Genomic DNA, 20,278 nt, shown 5'->3' with positions numbered 1-20,278 from the left:
ATGCCGGGAACCTGGAACCTCTTCTGGGTCCCCCACATGGGTGCAGGGTCCCAAAGTTTTGGGCCATCCTCGATTGCTTTCCCAGGCCACAAGCAGGGAGCTGGATGGGAAGTGGAGCTGCCGGGATTAGAACCGGCGCCCATATGGTATCCCGGGGCTTTCAAGGCGAGGCCTTTAGCCGCTAGGCCATGCCGCCGGGCCCAAAGATCTATTTATTTTTATTGAAAAGTCAGATACACAGGGGGCGGAGACACAGAGGAAGATCCTCCACCCATTGATTCACTCCCCAAGTGGTTGAAATGTCCAGAGCTGAACTGATCCAAAGCCAGGAGCCAGGAACCTCTTCCAGGTCTCCCATGCAGGTGCAGGGTCCCAAGGCTTTGGGCCGTCCTTGACTGCTTTCCCAGGCCACAAGTAGGAAGCTGGACAGGAAGCAGGGCCGCCAGGATTAGAATTGGTGCCCATATGGGATCCTGGTGCATGCAAGGTGAGGACTTCAGCTGCTGGCCTCCGCACCAGTCCCATTGTGTTTTATTATTTCTAAGATGAACATATGCTTAATAATATTTGCCTAATAAAATTTATTGTTTTAATAAATTAAAAAAACAAAGTGTAGAGAAGTGTCAGAGGTGATTTAACACATAAGATCTTTCTTACTGTATGTAAGAGTAAAAGAAAATGAAAACAATATTCCTGACAGTAAAAAAAATGATAGAATTACATATACAGAATGCAAAATTGAACAGCAAACAGCAATTCCTTAGCTTACTGGAAAAAATATATATACCTTGCTTTGTTAGCCAGAAATGCATGCATTTCGACAAAGTACTCATTAGGGAATTTTGAGTCCAGATACATAATATAAGTAATATTGCTAAGAAATTTAATGAGCTGGGCCTATGCAGATGCAAAATTAGTTTTGAGATAGTTACTGTCATATGGATGCAGCATTAGGTGGGAATCAAGAGCAATGGTGAAACTGAGAGACATCACTAAGCTAGAGAGGCAGCTAGGTACCTATGCCCTAGAAACACATACTATTGTTGACACCTCTATTGTTGACACCTCTACCTGAATGCTGCATTCTAAGGCATATGCCCTTCTCTACACGTTTGAGCTCTATTGTCTTCTCTCTTTCTAACCTTCCTTGACCTCCTTATACCATACACCTCTCTTGCCTTGCCTTTTTTCCTCCCACACCATGTATCACTTCTAACACTCCAGATGACGCACTTTATTCTGTTTTTTCTCCAAGGAATGCAAGTACCCACAAGGACAAAAATGTTGCTTCTGCTAACTAAAATACCCTTTATGGTCCAGCTACAATCACAAATTAGTTGCACAGAAAAGAAAAAGGTGGTAGTGTTGGAAGAAAATGAAATCTTTAATTGAGACCAACTTTGCATATGAGGTACAACTTGAGGGCAAGAGAATCCTGTGGAATTTGTACACAGTGATTCTAAATTAAAACAGTAAACACTTAAGAGGAGATGTTGCCTAGAAATTGACGGGAGCTGTAAGAGTATACCTGTGGGACATTTCATACTGGAGATGAGTGGAATGGCAAGTACTTAATTCATTAAGAAAGTGAGCATGTAAACAGGGGAGGACAAAGAGAACTAAGAACATATAAAGAACTAAGAACAAAAAGAATGTGGGGCAATGTGATGTCTCTGAATTCCAGGAAAAGCCTTAGGAACATAAAGAAACAAATAATGGGATGTTTTTCCTATAAAGACCTGAAAGTGCTTGAGCAAAGAGGAAAAAGTCAGTTTGATTTTCTGATGTTAGAATGGTAGGAGTTGAGCTTGAGTCATGGGTGATGAGAAACAATGCATGAGATACGGACTAGCAATAAAAGAGATGATTTCAGCAAAAGAACAAAAAAAATCATCCCCCCCAAGACACCAAGGAAGAAAGGGAAGACAGCTATGAGAAAAAGATAGAGTCAGGAAACGTGTAAAACTGAAGTGCCACATTGTTTTTAATAGAATAGGTGGAAAAATGATATGCCAAGAAAGGGCTGGGACAGCTGGCACCGGGGGCATGGAATGAGAAAAGGTCTAAAATAGATCCCATGGGGAGTGAGCCTGAGAGTACAGAAAAGACAATTAAAAAGACTGCCAAATAGCAGCAGAAACCAGATTGAAGTTTGAAAGCATCCAGTTCTAATGAGCCAAATCTGCAATGCTTTGTTTGCCTCTAGCAGTGCTCTCTCTCTGGGGAGAAGACGCAAACAGAACAGGAGTCAGAGGTAACCTATGCTTAGAAATTCACTGCATGAGCACGGATGCAGAGGTTATGAACAAAGAGGCTAATCCGGGGCCTAAAAATCTAACTCATTTGCTTCAAGGAGGGCAACAATCCCTGAATCTGATCACTGTGGAGCCTCTGCAAATCAGAGGGAAAGGGATGATTTGAGTCCTGGGCTGAAGGCTGGGACTCATGGAAATTAGAAAGCTTCTATTTTCTCACATCCCTCCCCCATCCCATTCCTGCTGGGATCACAGAAATGGGAAGAAGCAAGAAATAAATGAGATTGGAAGACTTACCAAAGGACTGCTGAGAAGTGAGCAATTGGGTGTGTAGGGGAGGGGAGGACAATTGAGGGAACATGAAACTGGTAGCTACTTAGAAATTGTACACATTTACAGGACGTAAATTACTAATTTTTAAATAAACTACATGCTATCCATTAAAAAAAGAAATATTTTGTTGTTGTACCTAGTTGGAGGTTCCTAAATTATGACCCATACAGGTTATGCTTACTAATGAAATCTCCACAATGAAAATTCAATGGGATCATTATAGTGCAGAGAATGTGCCTCTTCCATCTCTCTAAATTATTACCCCATTCTCCACATTGTCCCCTCTACTGTTGCCACCTCTGCCTTCTTTTGGTTCCCCCAATAAATCAACTTCATTGGCAACCATGGATCCTTGTTGCCAGATGCTCCACAATGCATGCTACCCATTCTCCCAAAATGCCCCCAGATGGTCTTCCACACAGCCAAGTTTTGTCATGTTGAGATGACTTCCCTTACTGTCAGACTGCAGCAGCTTGTGAGGTACTCCATCACCGTGTTGTTTCTTATACTTGAAACATCATGTTAATTTTTTCTATGAATTGTGATCTGTCTCCTCTAGACGAAATACAGCTCTCCAGGATTTCACCATCTTTTTAGTATCCAAATACTTCCAAGCACACAGTATACACCCAATAAATAATTGCCATATGCCTGAATACTAATTGTACTTTACTGCTGCAATGATAGGAGTTTATATCCAGCAAAAGTTAATTCACAAGTTTTGGTACCAAAGAACATGAAAGGAAAGGATGATACTCTTGCTGCCTTAAAACAATGTCCAATTGTTTTAACCATTGCCTTACCACACATATTATGAGAAAGTGAAATTCAGTGTGGACAAAGAGCTAAAAGAGGAAACACCAGGCTATCTGGAAATGCAGACAGATTTTGCAGAATTTGAATAGTGTGAGATTTAATTAGTGAAAGCATACACACAAACATAATGTCAGAAAAAATTTTCCACTATATAAATTATGTGTAATATTTTTGTTATTTGTCTTACTATATTAGATCTGGAGAACAGGCTTCATTAAGAGAGTAAGAGGAAATGGACTTTAATCTCTTCTCTATAAAAGGCAATCAGTAAATAAGAAACCCAGGCCCCCACCAAGTTTTCACATTTTCCATGGAAAGTATTCTCTCTGTTCATTACTTTAAAAAAGTGGGAATGAGGGATGACATTTTAGAATGAAATCTCTAATTCTAAAGAATAATTTATGTTAGAAAAGTCTCTGTAACTTTTCATGTAGGACATTAAAATTGAAAAAAAAAAAACCTACTTCAATATGTCTTTAGGATGCCCATGTAGAAGATAAAGTTCTTAAGATTAATGAATACTTAAATCAGACCTATTCAAATTTAGAGACATTCTAAAATAGCTGTGCCAAATTCTTCAAGTGTCTCAAGGTCAAGAAACACATACAAAAACAGTTACAGAAGTAGCCTATCCTTGCAATGATGAAGGAAATGGTTTTCCTTTTTTTTTTTTTTTTTTTTTTTTTAAGAAAAAATACAAACAGCTTTAAAGGCAAAGCAGAAAAAAAAAACGGGTGGGTGGGTGGAAGGATAAACAGATGCGTAGGTAAGCACATAGGTAGATCAGTCTAACAAAATGTGTTTAAAACTGTCAAAAAACTCACTCATGTCTGTGCTTAGAATGATAGTAAGCAATTTACTATGAGTAGGTATGTGAAAGAAAAAAAAGCCTTATATGTAATAAGAAGTTAATTAAAATTACAATATCTGCTTCTGAACTATAATAATACACTAAAATTCCTACTTAAAGATTTATTATACCAATAACCTTTGAATCTGGCTCTATTCTTTATCATAAATTGTATTTAAAAACAACACTATGATATTATTTTTAACTTAGGTTTAAAATTGCACAGGGGAGTTACATCATAAAATAACACAAGCCAGATCTCAGATATTGACTAAAAAGCTGATTCTTCAATTGCTCTTGTTAAAATGTTAATTTTTAAGCCAAAGAACAAACAACAAAATAATAAAGTGATAGCAATACCAGAAGTATATACAGGGAGTTTGCTATGTCATTCTAACATTAAAAAGAAGGAACACAAACTTATAGACATTAAATATCTTGCCTAAATTTCAAGTAGGCATTATTTGATATGGGGACAAAAATGGCAACAGCTTGTTTCACCTGATCCTTGGACAAAACTGACCATTACAAATTTAACATCTTCTACCTTAGTATAAAGCTTAGATTTATTTGTTGTGGACAGTATCAGTTTGAATGTGGCTACAATTTACACATAAAACTAGCATTTTAAGGTTAACATGAAAATGGTAGAAAAATTGAGTTATATATTTCATGCTTTCTCATTTCTTATAGAAGCTGAAATATTCAAGGCATACATATATGTTTAGGTATATGCATGAGGAATTTTCAAAAGTTCATGGAAATATACATCTAAATATTATGCATGCATTTCAAATATTTTTACAACAAAAGAAAGTTGTCTTTCACTCAATTTTCCATGAACTTTTTCAGGTATTTTCATAAAGATATATATAATGATTTATAAATGTCATTATTAGTCTGAAGCACACAGTAGGGACCAAACTAACTAGAGAATTTTAAGCCCCGAATAACAGACTCATAACTGTTATTTCCTTTTTTCTTTTGCCAGCTTATCATTCCTCAAGAAGTAGCAAATAAAGAGAAGGCATTGTGGCACATCAATGTTACAGTATCTTAGAAAATCCTATCATATACATTCATACTAAAGCATAAAACTGGGAAAAATCTTTCTTTTTAAAGAAAATATTTTTCAGGATTCAGCTGGAGAAATCTACTGACCCACTTTGAAATGAAAATGCTGCTTTAGTGTGTACTCTTACATGCAGACACATCTGGAATTTTCCACTCAGGTTGCATATAGTAGACATCAAAGCTGTATTACTGTCACCCAAGTCACCATCCCCAGGCGAGAACATGCATGCTGAGTTCTAGATGCTCACTAATTACTGTGAATTTGTTAACCGCAAATACTAAAATAAAAAACACGGTTAGAAGAAAATCCAACTTCAAAACTAAAACACAACATTCCAATCATTTCTACCAATCTTCTCAGTTTTCTTTTTCTTTTCTTCACGATGAGCATTTTTGAATTAGTTTCAAGTATATAGCCATCAAAGCAGTAAACCTTAATTTTCATAGTAGTATCAATTTCATGTCATAAAGAGATAAGTTATTAACTTCAAATTGTGAACAATGAATTAGTTAACACAGTTTATGCAAGGTATCACGCATATAACAACAGTCATTAAGCAATAGAGAAAGGTTGACACATCTGTATGTTTACTTACCAGTTGTTTCCACAATGCCTTCTAGGATGACGACAATCTCGAACTGCTCAGTTTGCATGCTTCGCTGAGATAAGTCATAAAAGGGGCTTTTGGCATCAATCACGTGGCAAATTGTGAGGGGGGACACAAGAAAAAGTTGATCTGCCCCTGTACTAAACCCTACGTCCAGTTCAAGTTGGTCAAGGGGAAGGAACTCACCCTCAGGTGTCTGTCGAGACTAGACAAGCACAAAGAAAAAAGAAAAAAAGAGAGAGAGAGAGAGAAGAAATCACCACTTGTACTGAAATTTTAAAGGCAGCCCAACAGTAATTTTTATCATTGCCAACACTCTGCACTATCAATCATCTGCAACAAAATCATAACAAATCATTATGCAGCTATGTTCTAGGCAAATGGGCCAAAATCCCACATAGCTCCTGCAGAACATACATGCATTATTTATAATATACAACTTGCTATAATTACCATTCCCTAACTCGCAAGCTTTGGAGAATTGCCTGGTCCAATAATGGCTTAGCACAAACTGAGGAACTGAGTGTACATGTGCTACTGCTTGACATAAATCCCTGCATGTTAATTCACTGTAGGCCAGATTATTTTTTCTTCACATACCAAATAAGTAGGCAGTTCTTACAGTTAATGAAAACTGGAAAAAGTCGACTAACATCTAGGATATTTATGGAATTACTGCCAACCAAAACATTTTTCTAAGATTCTTGAAGACAACAAATCAATAGAAAATGAAATATAGGAATGAAGAAACTAAATTATGCTAGGTATAGAAAAATTTACATTATAAAAACAAACATTTATAATGATATTTAATCATTTTTCAAAATGCTAATAGTAGATTAAAATTGTTTAGTTCTCTTTTATGAATTTTAAAAGATAATAACTTCTTCAAATTTAAGCCACAATTTTAAAATCCATGTCTTATAAACATTATTTTCATAAGACATTACCTTTTCAGTATAAATCCATCTAAATCTCATTCAATTAATTATAATGTTACAACTAAACAAAATGAAATCAGGCTAAAAGAGATCAGCAAATCACAAAAATACTTACTTAGCTGTGATGTGTAATGATGACATAAACAGCTAAACTGTGTATGGAAATAGTGAAAAGCTAATGGCTTAGAAATTGGAGTTGGCATTTAGGAAACTAAACAGGACTTTAAAGAATTCCAACAATATTAAAAACAGTTTTATGCATTGCTAATTTATTAAACAAACTCAAATCTCTAATACTAGCCTGTCTAACAAAATTTTAATTCAAACACAAAATTTTGCTCTCGAAATTCTAGGAAATATATTGGTTTGTCAAGTGGAATAAATAAGACTAAAAATACTAGAACATGTGACTTAGTAACACATTCTTTGTGGCAAAACAGAATGAAGGGTTTCGAATTTGAGGTGGTTTATTATAGCAGCAAGCAATTGAAACAAATGGTTTCAACTACAGTCAGTTAATAAGAGAATATTTGTGGTGGAATTCAGGGATATTGTTTATGCAGAAGAAAATCTAATGAGACTAGCTTTGTTCTGCAGGCCATAAATAGTGGAAAAATAGAAGAGGAAAAATTTTTTATTTAAAAAAGACGAAAAATTCATGGATATAGTTGAGGGTGCAAAAATAAAAACAGTAGTTCTAGCAACCAACATGAGACAAAGGAAGGCATTTCCAAGCCAAGACGAAAAAAGCTCTCTTTGGAACTTTTTCAAGTGTCTTTCCAAAACTATTTAAACTTGTAAGATATGGACAAGACCAACCTATTACTAGCTACACTCTAGTATGACAAGTATTAATTATTGGGACAAGCCAAAATGAATAAAAACACAAACCCCAAGTCACTGTCATCTAATAATGAACAGGTGCTATATAAACACAAGGTGGTATTCTGAAGTTGTTAATTAAAAACAAGAATTTACATTATTTTCATGATTATTCTAATCTCTGCTTTTCTTAGATTAATGGCAGTGTTGACAATGATAATTCTCTAAAATTTCAATTTCCCATTTATTTTAAAATGATTTTCTCTCAAAGGTTCTTTCAATACATATGGACATCAACATTAAATTTAACCTCATTTCCCTTTGGTTTATGTATATTCTGTATTGTTCTAAAACATTTGATAATAAGCTATCAAATTTCATATTCCCTAATCACTCCACAATGCATGAGCAGAAGTGGCCTAGAAACAGGCAGACTATCAGGAGAATGCCAATAGAAGTAAGTACATTATTTTTAGCAAAGTGGTTTGTTAACACACAGGTAGACTTAACTGTGCATGGATCTGTTCCACCCCAACACCATGTATGCTCTGATTTTAAATGTTTCTTTTATATACACAAAAGCAGGCTATGTACCAGCCCTCAAGGGCTTTGTATCTTATCTGGGTCTTTCTATTAAATGATACTGTAAGAAAAGTAGCAACTTACTTTCTTTGAAAGTCTTCAAAAAAAGTGATCAGCACTGTGTATCCACTGAACTTTATTTTACAGTAATACTATGTAATCTATCCTTTCTTTAATGGCTGAAATACAACATATCCACGATTTCATCATTCAAGTCTTCTTCCTTTGTTAGAGCATCAAATGTTTCCATAACCAAAATGTTCAGCTACCTTATTTTTTTGTTTATTTCTTACATTCTGTAAAAAGGTTGCAAAGCCTTTAAATCACTGGAATTAGACAGATTGGGCTCAGGTCAAGTGTCAAGGGTGGATTTTTGAAAGAAGGTGCTCGAAGTATTAAAATTTACATGAAATCTGGCCCGGCGGCGTGGCCTAGCGGCTAAAGTCCTCACCTTGAACGCCCCAGGATCCAATATGGGCGCCGGTTCTAGTCCCGGCAGCTCCATTTCCCATCCAGCTCCCTGCTTGTGGCCTGGGAAAGCAGTCAAGGACGGCCCAAAGCCTTGGGACCCTGCACCTGTGTGGGAGACCCGGAAGAGGTTCCTGGTTCCTGGCATCGGATCGGCGTGCACCAGCCGTTGCGGCTCACTTGGGGAGTGAATCATCGGACGGAAGATCTTCCTTCCTCTCTGTCTCTCCTCTCTGTATATCTGACTTTGTAATAAAATGAATAAATCTTTAAAAAAAAAATTACATGAAGTCTCTGTTCTCATGACTAGAGCTGAGTTACTTTATCAGTCTCAGCAAAATCCTACATACATTTATTGAATATATTGTAAGAAGCATGCACATCTTACTCTAAGATTTTACATGACCCTAATCTAGGATCTTCTAACTCTGGTATAAATCTGGAGTTTGGCTGCAGCAAAGAAAAAAAAAAAAAAGAAATCTTGTATTAGATTTAAGTCTCTTGTGTAAACAGATTGAGAGAAGTCATGCTTAGAGAACTGTGATATATGCAGTGATATGAAAGGAAAAGATACAAACGAAAAAGGAATTTTGTGTGTGCCTTGACACAAGTAAACTGTGATCTGTAACCTGAGTTTGTAATGAATAACACAAGAATTCCAGTATGATACCATCTTACTTAGCTATCGATAACCATATCCCACACAGATATTTTTCATTGCAAGCATAATATTTTGAGATTTCAAGACTTAACTTCATTCATCATATAATATTTAAAATTAGGAAGGAAGTAACCCGGTCCTGGCATTGTGGCACAGCACTTCTAGCCCATGGCTTGGACACCTGCCTCTCCATTCTGAGTGTCTAGAATCAAGTCTAGCCTCGACTTCAGATTCAGCTTCCTGCTTATGCACCTGGAGAAAAGTATACAATGGCAGCATTTCTTGGTCCCCAGGCATCCACGTGAGTGTCAGAATGGAGATCCTGGCTCTCTTTATCTCCCTCTCTCTCTTTTATACTCCCTGTCTCTTCCTTTCTCCCTCCCTCTCTGTCTTTCAAATAAGTCAGTAAGTAACTCTTACAATAGTAATCACCAGTGATATAGCAATATAGTGATTATTAAGTTATTTCCTTTAGCTGCATAAATTCCCTAATTCCAAAGAGAATAAAGAACCATAATCATTTCCGAGACCAAAAACATATATAGAGTCAGGTAGATGAATGTTAATTCAAATTGTTTTTAAATTCAAAGTAATTGCTGAAAGTTAAGATTGATGGCATAAATTCCATAATACCTGAAAAGATTAGTAGAACTGATTTCTATTTTATACAAGCCATTTTGAACCAGATAAGTGCTTGAGTAACCAGCAATATAACAAAGTACAAGGAAATAGTGAAAAATAAATTGTTAATTGTTATAAACTAAAAACATAATTTGCAAAATCTATCATCAGAGAATGACTGACATATAACTTTTATTTCCAATTCTACTTTAAATTTTTCTGCTTGATTTCACCACTGCAAATTTGGGACTTGAGAGAAAGTTTTGAGAAATCCAAAGCATAAACTTAGTTTAGATTCACTGTTCAAAAATAAAAAATCATTTTTTCAAATTTATTTTATTTATTTGAAAGGCAGAGTGAGTGACAGAGAAGGAGGGAAAGAGAAAGAAAAAGATCGTTTGCCTCATGATAAATTCTCCAAAGGGCCCAGCCACTGACCAGGGGCAACCAGAGCATGTGACTTCCTTATGTGAGTTCCAATGGCCAAGTACTTGGGTCAGCTTTCTCTGTCTTCCCAGGCACATAGGCAGGGAGCCTGATCAGAAGCAGAGCAAACACGACATCAAGCAGTACTCTGAAATGGAATGCCAGCGATTCATGTGGAATCTTAAGCGACTGCATCACAAAATAAGCCCCATAAATGTAATTTTGAAGTAATCAGTTTCTGAAATACAATGGAGATGTTAACAGTAATTTAGAAGTTACTCTGCATAAATACATGCTACTTAATTAAAATATTTTAGTTGTACACATTTTAATGATCTTCAAATGGCTCCACATATAGAATTGAAAAGTTGTGGAACACGTCACAGTCAAATATATCAATTCCAGTGGAGCTATTAAAGTTAAACAATCTTTATTTCCTTGAGTATCCATAAAGGTCTACAAGATAATTAATGAAAAATTGTAACTACAGGTGGAAAAAAGTAAGTTACATATTGCCTGGAATGGATTGTTGTGGTCATGTCCTTTGTAGACAGTTTTTATATTATAGTTGAGGTCTCGGAGTTCGTACAAAAATGCACATACACACAAATATACAATTCTGAAATGCATATCTGACCACCTTATTTCTATGGGAAATGTGGTCAACTGTCCACATTCACTCTGCCAGGTCAAAATTCACTAATGCAAACCATGTCTTTTGCCTTTCTTCCACTCATCTGACCCAAGACTGTGTTCATTCCCAGCTATAAATGAGTCTCTGGGAGTTTGAATTAAAGAAGGTAAAGGAAGGAAAAGAAGGAAGAGGAGGAGAGTAGTAGCGGAGAAGAGAGAAGAGGGACGGGGAGGGGAGGGAAAAGGAGAGGAAGGGAAAAGAGGAGAGAGGGGTAGAAAAAAAGGGCCTCAAATGAAGACAGAAAGCCTTTGTTGTGTGTCATTTGCATGCACATACATACACACACAAATTTTATCTTCAATTTTACTTAGCTTTAAGCATATGATATGTGCATATATGGTTGTGGATGTGTTTGTGTGAATGTGTGTAGGTATGTATGAGCTGAATACATGCTGAGGTCAGAAAATAAATTACACTGATCAGCTCAAAAAAATGCCATAAAATAAACCAAACCAGGTTCCAGGATTGGGAATATAAGTGTCAGGTGGCTCAAAGCATAGATGCCCATGGCTCTGTCATTTACACCAAAATTTTACTCAGACAGGAGGAAATACAGTCTTGGAATTTTATATTGACTGTCTAATCAAACAAAATCAAATTGTACATTTTTTTGGAATCCTTAAGACTACAATTTAATAAATACACAGGTGGGAAAAATGTAACAAGGTTAAAATAAGTGATTTTTAGTACTGAGCTAATTAATATTATGCTCACTTTTATGAAATAACATACCTTTCCTTACCTAAATATAATTCACCTTATAGTAGATTGTGTGAAGCCTTTATATAACTAAAATAAAAGAGTAAAATTATAATTCTTTGGGAGCCTTGTGTGGAATTTATAACTATGAACAGGATTTGTAACCATGCTTACATATTCTCTCCTAAACACCCAACATCTTCAAAGCCAGCTAATGCTTTTTTCTGCTTCCTTGTATCTTTTGTCCTTAGCTACTGCTGTTCATCTGTGGCTCTTTATGTACCTTATGTCTGTTGGTACCATTCTCTGAGTACAAGCACCCTGTACTTTTCAGGAACCATGTTAAAACACTCACTCACACACACATGCACACATACACACACATACACACACACATATACACACAACCAAACCTATTGTTACTCTTGAAAAACATTATTATTATAGATTTTATAAAGAACCAAAAGTCTAAACTTACTGGAAAACTATTCAATTCTACCTGAGTCAGAGAATGGTAAGCTAGACTAAATAGGAATTGTACTATTATTATTCATTTTCTTATTTTAGGCAGAATGAATCCACTTAAACATGACCAACCAATTCAAGATCTAGCCTGTGAAATCTGTTGGTCCTCAGTCTTAGATCCCTGAAATATTATTAATAGCAGCTTGAATGATGTTCAAATACAGGCGCGCACGCACACACACACACACACACACACACACACAGATGCATTTTTAGATTTGATTTTTTCTAATGAGATAATTTTCTCAAATTTAAAAACAAAGATCACATTAGCCAAAGTTAAAAAAAATCAGCTATTCCAAATAAATTCATGCTCTACTACTAACTACAAAACACAGAAGGATGTAGGTGAAAATATGGAATGCATAGAAATTAATAAATGCATGTCAGAAAATTATTAATCTTGAGGTCCAAACATTGTTACTCTTTAAAAATTAACAAAATGTGAAAACATATAAAAAGTATAAAAAGCTAATATTTTTCCAGATAATTTTATTACATCTATACTTCATCATGGTCACACTTCATCTTGAATGGAGAATGGAAAAGGGTATGTATGAATGTCAAACTTGAGATGTTAGGAGTGAAAAGGAATGTGCTCCATTATCTTTCAAGAAATAAAAGCATTGCAGAGCTGATCTCCTAGGAAAGAAAGATGATTACAGCCTGTGAATAGAAATACAACTGCATAATATCATGCTTTCCAGAGAAAAAGTCAGCCTATCTGTGTTTCAAAATACTAACACATCAGTGGTTGGTTATATTTTTAAATTATATTGTAAAAGGTTTGGACACCTGTACTTACATAACCACATACATATACAAACATACGAACACATATATATCTGTAAATGACTTCACATATAAATTAAAAATCCTCACACAATATATCAAAGCTTCATTAATGTTCATGTATAGGACAGGCAATCATAAATATAAATTTGATTGAAAGAAGTAAAATTCTCAAATTCTTTAAGCAGAAAACTAAGTTAAAGTACCCAGCAATTCAACCACTGAGCTCAACTCCCTTACAAAAACATTTTAAATAAATTTCTAAAGGATAATATTAACTTAGCTTAGCCATCATATAAAATAACTCCTATACTCAAGACACTAATATATATAAACATATAAAGTTATATATGTAAAAATATGTATATATAAAGAAACTGATTTTCAATTTGATAAAAACATTTAAAAAGGAAATACTTATCTTAAATGAGCTTCCTAAAGCTATGTTTAGTAAGAACATACAAATTTTTGAACTTTAAGTCCTTGGATTTTTATTTAATCTACTTTCTTTCCTTCTGATTTGAACTAGAATTTAGTCATCCAGCAAAAATGTGTAGGATCTGAATTTGATGATGACAAGAAAATTTTTCTGTTTCCAAGCTATGAATTCAGGAATAGTTTTGAAATAAAATGTAAGCAAACTTGACATAGAGGGAGATCATCATAAAAAAAAAAATAGGCAGAGAAGTTTTAAATGGTTAGGAAATTCAAAATAATTACAAACTTTATCATAATAGCAAGTATAAGCCTTATGCATGTGCTTAATTTCTTTCATCCAGTTTTGTTAGTGGTAAAATTTTATGTGATTCTTCATAAAACAATGCTATTTAATATTTAAAGAAAATGCTTTAAAATTACAAATAAAACTGACATTTAGAACGATAAAAATGTTATTCAAAAAATTGTAAGGAATAATAGAAAAGCATTAGTAACTTAAATTGGGTAACAGGAAGAAGGGATTCGAGTTACAATTACTGTTAGTAATCCTTGCACTGTTTTTGTTGCCTTAACATCTACATGTTCTCTAGTTAAGGATGTGTTTATCTTAAACATCAAACAAAAGTTAAAACAGGAAACTGAGCAGTTGTAGTAATATGTGCTAATAAAAATCCAAAAATCTGACAGTGGAATATTATTATTTTAAAGCTTGTGCTATATCTTTGTTTAAAAAAAATACAGCTGACTGTTTTAGGTCACTTCATCTCAGTTCCTAGGAGAAAATGAGATCAACTTGTTAAAGGTAAATCTCCCTTCTAATTTTGCCAAATGCTATTAGCTCATGCTATTAGCTCCACAATAAAACATGGCTCTTCTTTAATGAAGTCAAAGGAAATGATATGAACTACTAGAACAATTTCAATTACCAAAGATACAGATATATATATATATATATATATATATATATCTGGCTGAAGAAAGGCCACTGATCAGCCCCTACTTTCACAAGGACCAGAAGGGATTGTGACCATAAGTTTGCTTAAATATCAATTGATGCTATGCATCAGCCATTTTTATTTCTGGTACTTACATCTTAACAAATCAACATTTAAAGAACTTTATGGGAATAGTTATTTAAGTGTTGTTTTATCACCTTGTGTTAATACAGCTCCTTGCTCCAAAACTGTCTAAACTATAAACCATTTTTTTAAGCAGGAAACTTCTTATGCTATATGTGGTACATTCTCCAATGTAATAAATTCATTATCACACTGTAGAGGCTTGATTTCCATATCTTAAAAGAGGTAGATGGGCAAACACATCAGATGGTAGATGTGGGTAGAAAGAAATAGATGTTTAAACTCATTTGCAGTTAATTCTATCTGTTTTATTAAAATAAGATTAAATGTAGTTCAAAAAAATCTTAGGTTTCCTTGATAGAAAGAATAAATAAGCAGACACATGATTGAAAAAAACTGGAAAATGATTATAAATAACCCTTAAAATCTAATTTCCAGTTTTCACTAGACCAATCCAGGTGGTAAACAACTTGTCAATTAAGGGTGTCAGAGTATGACCACCTTGACAGACAGCATGACTGCAATATCAAATAAAATATTCCCATACACTCAGTAGACGGAATCTATAGAGATGACATAACTTGACCTTACTTACAGAAAGAGGCATGCAATAAACATGTCTACAAGCACACCCCTCAGCCAATTCAACAGCCTGCTTGTTTCAAGCAGTATTCAACACAGCAGGTTAAGCTTAATTGCATGCCCTTCGTCAAAGTTGATTATAAAAGATTGGAATCTACTCACATAATGTATTCATTGTTATCCTAATTTTTCCTAACTTTTACTATATATACATAATCAACATGCAATTCATGTGGAGTGAAAGGACAAGGAAACTGCTTTGATGGAAACACTTTTCCTGAAAAACTTTGTCAAGAATAATTAACGTAAGATCTTGTAAGAGACAAATGATAATGACACAAGAGCAAAATTTTTCAAAAGTGCAGTATATCACTTCCAACTAGAAGGTAAATTGAGTCTGTGTGTAACAACGCATACCTGTTTAGAAACCGAATTCTCAAAAACAAAATCTCAAATAGTTACCATATTTTCATGTTTTTAATAACAAGGTTTCAAGCTATGTTTCTCCAGGCAATCTCATGTAAAGCTTTTCAATTTGTGAACGACTTATTTGAAGTCAGCTATTTTAACTTAAAATCATTCAAAAGCTAAGACAGTCATAAAAAGAATACGTATGTGTGTATATTCTACGTACAAGATAGATAGATAATAGATAGATGTTGCAAATGACAAGGTTACACAATTAGGCTGTGATGCCTCATTGCCAGACTCTTAACTGGATTAATGATTAAGGAGGATTTCTCTGGTTTGCCGTGGTGCCCTCTAACGACTAGACAGACCTCGTAATAATCATTCCATATGCAGTTTGTTTTAGCATCTACACCATGGATGGTAGGAAGTAATCTTTAATAGATGCTGAAAAGCTTCAAGTAAAATGTGCAATTGACAAAGGCTTCATAAAAACAAGCAATTAAGAAAAAATTAACAAGAGGCACTGCAGGAAAAGCACTCAAGCTTTCACTGAATACATCTCTAGGAAAATGTTTGGTAAAAATAAAATTTAAAAGAACCAGGTGACATTTTTCTGCTGTATGCTTTTGAAAAAGATGACCACAGACAGAATTAAAATCACTGAGTCTAGAGGAATTATCCACCAGCTCATATTATTAGGGTGCGAAAAGAATGAACGTACACAGGAAAGGCAAGGGTCAGGGAGAAAGCTGGGGTAAGTGCAACACCTAGCTTTTTTCCACATAGAAGCAGTTCAGGTCTAACTCCTCACGTTTACAGCAGTACTGTGCGGACAGCAAGTCAACACAGCAAAAGAGCCAGGGCAGAAAGGAGAGCAGGGCACTGATTTACTAATTTCCGCCAAGACTCCAGGAGCCAACACCCCTCCCTAGGTGTTACTAGCCCCAAAAGCGATAGCAGCACCTCTGAAATGATAGCTTAGAACTAGACTTTGTGGGAGGGGGAAGGTGGTAACTGAGCTCTTCAGGCCAAATCCCGGTGCGGTTGGAATCCCTGCTTCCTCCACACCCACCAACCAGCCAGGGAATGAAAGTTAACTTTCCCTGCCAGGTAAGTTTACTTTCCCTGAGAGGTTCTGGGGCGTCTTCGCCTCCTCCGCTGCAGTGAGGGAGGGGGCGGCAGGTCGGGGCAGGGGCGGGGAGCACTTACTTTGAGCAGCTTGCAGCGGATCTGCGCCGAGACCATGTGGCTGTTGCGCAAATTGCCCACCCGGAACATGAGCGTGAGTTTCCCGTCCCTCATGGAGATCACCGCGTGTTCGCTGAACATGAGGGTCTCGGCGCGCTTCTTGGGTTGGGACATCTTGATGAACATGCAGCCAATGAGAAAGGCGTCCACGATGGAGCCCAGGATTGACTGGAAGAGGAAGAGGATGATGCCCTCGGGGCACTTGTCGGTGATGTACCGGTAGCCATAGCCGATGGTGGCCTCGGTCTCGATGAAGAAGAGGAAAGCAGAGGGGAAGTTGTAGACGTTGGCTACACAGGGCGTGTAGTTGCCGACGTGGGCTTTGTTCAGGTCGCCCCGGGTGTAAGCGATCACCCACCACATGGAGGCCATGAAGAGCCAGGCCACGGTGTAGGTAAGGATGAAGATGAAAAGGTTCCAGCGCCACTTAAGGTCCACCAGGGTGGTGAAGAGGTCCGAGAGGTAGCGGCTTGTCTCGCTGCCCAGGTTACCGTGCTGGACATTGCACCGGCCGTTTTTGTCCACGAACCGCTGCCGCTTCTTTTTGGGCACAAGTTGCTGCTGCGGGCCCTGGCCCGGCCCCTGGGGCTGCAAGCCCGAGCCGCTGGACGAGGTGGTCACTACCTGGTAGTCGTCCCCAAATTTCCTTCGGATTGCAGACATAATACGGAGGGGAGAGCCAGATTCACACACGAAGCGAAGGCGCAGGAGCCGTGCGCGGCGAGCCAGCACCAATAGGGAGGTGGGGGCGGGGGGCGCAGCCGGCAGGTAGCCCAGGTCTCTGCCCCCGCCGACGCCGCTCTCCTTTTCCCCTGGGACCGAGGCTCGCTTTTCCCACGCAGAGGCTCACAGGAAGGAAAAAAAAGTGCTCGTCCGCACTCAGGGCCGGACGGAGGGTGCACGGTTTAGGAACCCAAGCGTAATTTTGCCTCCAAGCTTTGCGAGGCTCCTCTTCGCTTTCCCCACTGCTGGCATCCCGGGCCACCTCCTGCCTTTCCGCCGCCCTCCTGACTACCCTGCAAACTGACTACTTAAAATTAATGAGTTGACAAGTGAGTCCCACCCCACCTGCCAACTCGCCAGGCTGCCAAGACTGCGCTTTACCTGCCGGGGGTCAGACCCACCCCCCACTTCTCCGCCACTCCACTATCTCCCTTCCTCTCCCCGGGACAACCTCCTGACTCCCCCCTGGGGCTCCCGCCTCCTATCCTTTCGCCAAAATCCCGCCCAAAGGCATGTCGCCCGGACACTGGTGCAACGCCCCCTACCCACGCTCTCCTGGCTCAGAGTCCCCCGCTCCGGACTCCAGCGACGTGTCCAGCTGGGATGCGAAGGCCGCCGACTTTCCACGGGCGCCACCACCGGGGGCTCTCGGGCCGACCCTCCAAGGCCCCCAAGCCACCCCCGCGCTCGGGCAAGTCGCGGCAGTGCACGGAGAGGGGGGCACTCACCCAGGTGAAGAGGGCAGCGGGCGTCAAAGGCTGCCTGGCCTTGCACTCTGCTAGGTGCTGTTTTCCTCCTTCCGACTTTTCCTGGTGTACCACGATGGACGCCAATGCAGCTCTCCCCGCAACCCCCCACCCCCAAGCTCCGCACCTCCTCGAGGGCACCACGCTGTCCTCGTCAGTAGACCCTGGCGTGCCACCAAGCACAAACTGTCTCCGGAGCGGGACGCTGAGGTGTCTTGGCGTGATGCCTTCCTTCCTGGCAACAGTGGGTTTGCTCGATCAGGTTCCGAGCCTTGGGATCCAGGTGAGACTTTAGGTGAAGCGCGGGCGCCGCTCCAGCTCTTCCTGCGCTTCGCTGTGGAAACCTCTGTCACCCTTGTCCTCGGTCCCCCACTCCTTGTGCGCGCCTAGGAGGCCGCGGGTGGAGGATGCAAGGCGAAGCAGGGGAGGCGGGAATGTGGTATGTGTGCTGGTGCGTGTGATCAGCTGCAGAACCGCGCTAGCCCCGCCTGCCCCTGCCTCCCCCCACCGTTCCACCAGCCCCAATTGCACCTCCGCGCCTCAGTTGAGCCCGCAGTGTCTGGCAGCTCAGGAAATGCCTGCCCCTCCAATGAGAAGCGCCTCTAAATCTGCTCCCTTGGTACCAGGCAACTCCCCTTCCTCGCCCCTTGTCCCTAGCCGCCGCGGCTCGCTGCTGCATCATCAGTCAGAAGCCCCCAGCAACAGCAAATGCTTCTCTGAAAGGAGAGAAGTGCAATGTGCCTCTGTCACGAGGCTCTCATTCAAACGGAAGCCTGGGTTTGGGGATGTATCATAAACAGAGATCCCAACACGCTCGGAGACAGGCGTGTTCAGAACTTAAAAGTTCCAAGCAGTGGAGTGGACCCTAGGAGGGGAACAGAGAGGAGGGACAAGACCCAAAGGAACGTGTCCAGTCCTTTCTGAAAATGGCTCTATTACAAAGGCTCAGAATACCTCGAGTTAATGTGTGGCTGTAATTGAAGAAAGAAGGCTGGATTTTAATGGCCTCTGCCTGGCAGTTAACTTAATGGAGGGGCAAAGTGCAGGAATGGTTAATAAAGCTCCCGCAAGTAAATACCAGCTTACTTGCCACATTGCAGAGTTTGTTTTAAATGACATGCTACCTAATGCCATGTTGCATTCAGTCCATAGATTTAAAAAAATAGTGAATTTGCTAGAAAGTCATATAATCGTGATATTTTGAAAGCAAAGAACAGTGTTCGAGCCCTGTGCAAAGGAAGAAAAATATGTAATCACTCTACTCTTCTCTGCCCGCAAATGTTCCCTTCCACTTCGCTAATGCTGGAGCCTGTCAGCCATAACCAGAGCACCTCTTCCATTGCCATCTGTTTAGGACATCTATCCCCAGTTAGGATGCTTCTGTTGGTCTCTGATAACAGGTCAGTATTTCTCTGTTACTCTGCCAGGATTACATAGGAAGGGAAGTGACAAGCTGCTCTGATTCTGCAAGGGAAAGACCTGATTTGAATCCTAAAAGGACCATTTTTCAGGCTTGGCAACCTTGAAAACCAGGAGTTTTCCATTTTTTTTCCGAGTACTGCCAGGTGGAAAAAAAGAGAATGAATGTGGTTTTATGCTGCATGTTATGAGAGATATGCTATACCAGGCTAGGATGTTTCAAGAAAGCCTAGGAGAAATTATGAATGAGGTTTGGAGTCGCACTAAGCACCATGCTGTGAAGTAACACATATATTCTTTTTTTCATCCTGACTACTGTCCCCTTACCTCTCAATGCCCTTACTAGGCTGGTTTCTTTGGATTTCTGAAACATATTGAGGTATAATCTCTCCCTGTGCCCTTGCACTTCTCATTTCCCCTTCCTACAGAGACCGTGCCTTGATACTCCGTGTGTCTGGCTCTTTC

At 38.8% G+C, this 20,278-nt stretch overlaps 1 protein-coding gene across 2 annotated transcripts in view; it reads right to left on the bottom strand.

The window, feature by feature from the left end:
• KCNJ3 (potassium inwardly rectifying channel subfamily J member 3) overlaps positions 1 to 18,619 on the bottom strand; it is a 142,380-nt gene extending 123,761 nt beyond the window's left edge. Inside the window, exons 1-3 of one of the 2 annotated variants that reach the window (XM_004577159.2) lie at positions 18,522 to 18,619; positions 16,887 to 17,952; positions 5,925 to 6,141 (exon numbers count right to left, since the gene is read on the bottom strand). In XM_004577159.2, the coding sequence (XP_004577216.1) occupies positions 5,925 to 6,141; positions 16,887 to 17,588 (919 nt within the window). In that variant the 5' untranslated portion in view covers positions 17,589 to 17,952; positions 18,522 to 18,619. Of the gene's footprint in view, positions 1 to 5,924; positions 6,142 to 16,886; positions 18,047 to 18,521 lie in introns of those variants that run through there. The other variant, XM_004577160.2, reaches the window with a different exon arrangement.
• Positions 18,620 to 20,278: the final 1,659 nt, after the last annotated feature.

This window comes from Ochotona princeps, chromosome 5 (assembly GCF_030435755.1).
Source record: "Ochotona princeps isolate mOchPri1 chromosome 5, mOchPri1.hap1, whole genome shotgun sequence".
Lineage (NCBI taxonomy): Eukaryota > Metazoa > Chordata > Mammalia > Lagomorpha > Ochotonidae > Ochotona > Ochotona princeps.
The sequence above is the reverse complement of the archived record's forward strand: the minus strand, read 5'-3'. Positions and strand labels throughout refer to the sequence as shown.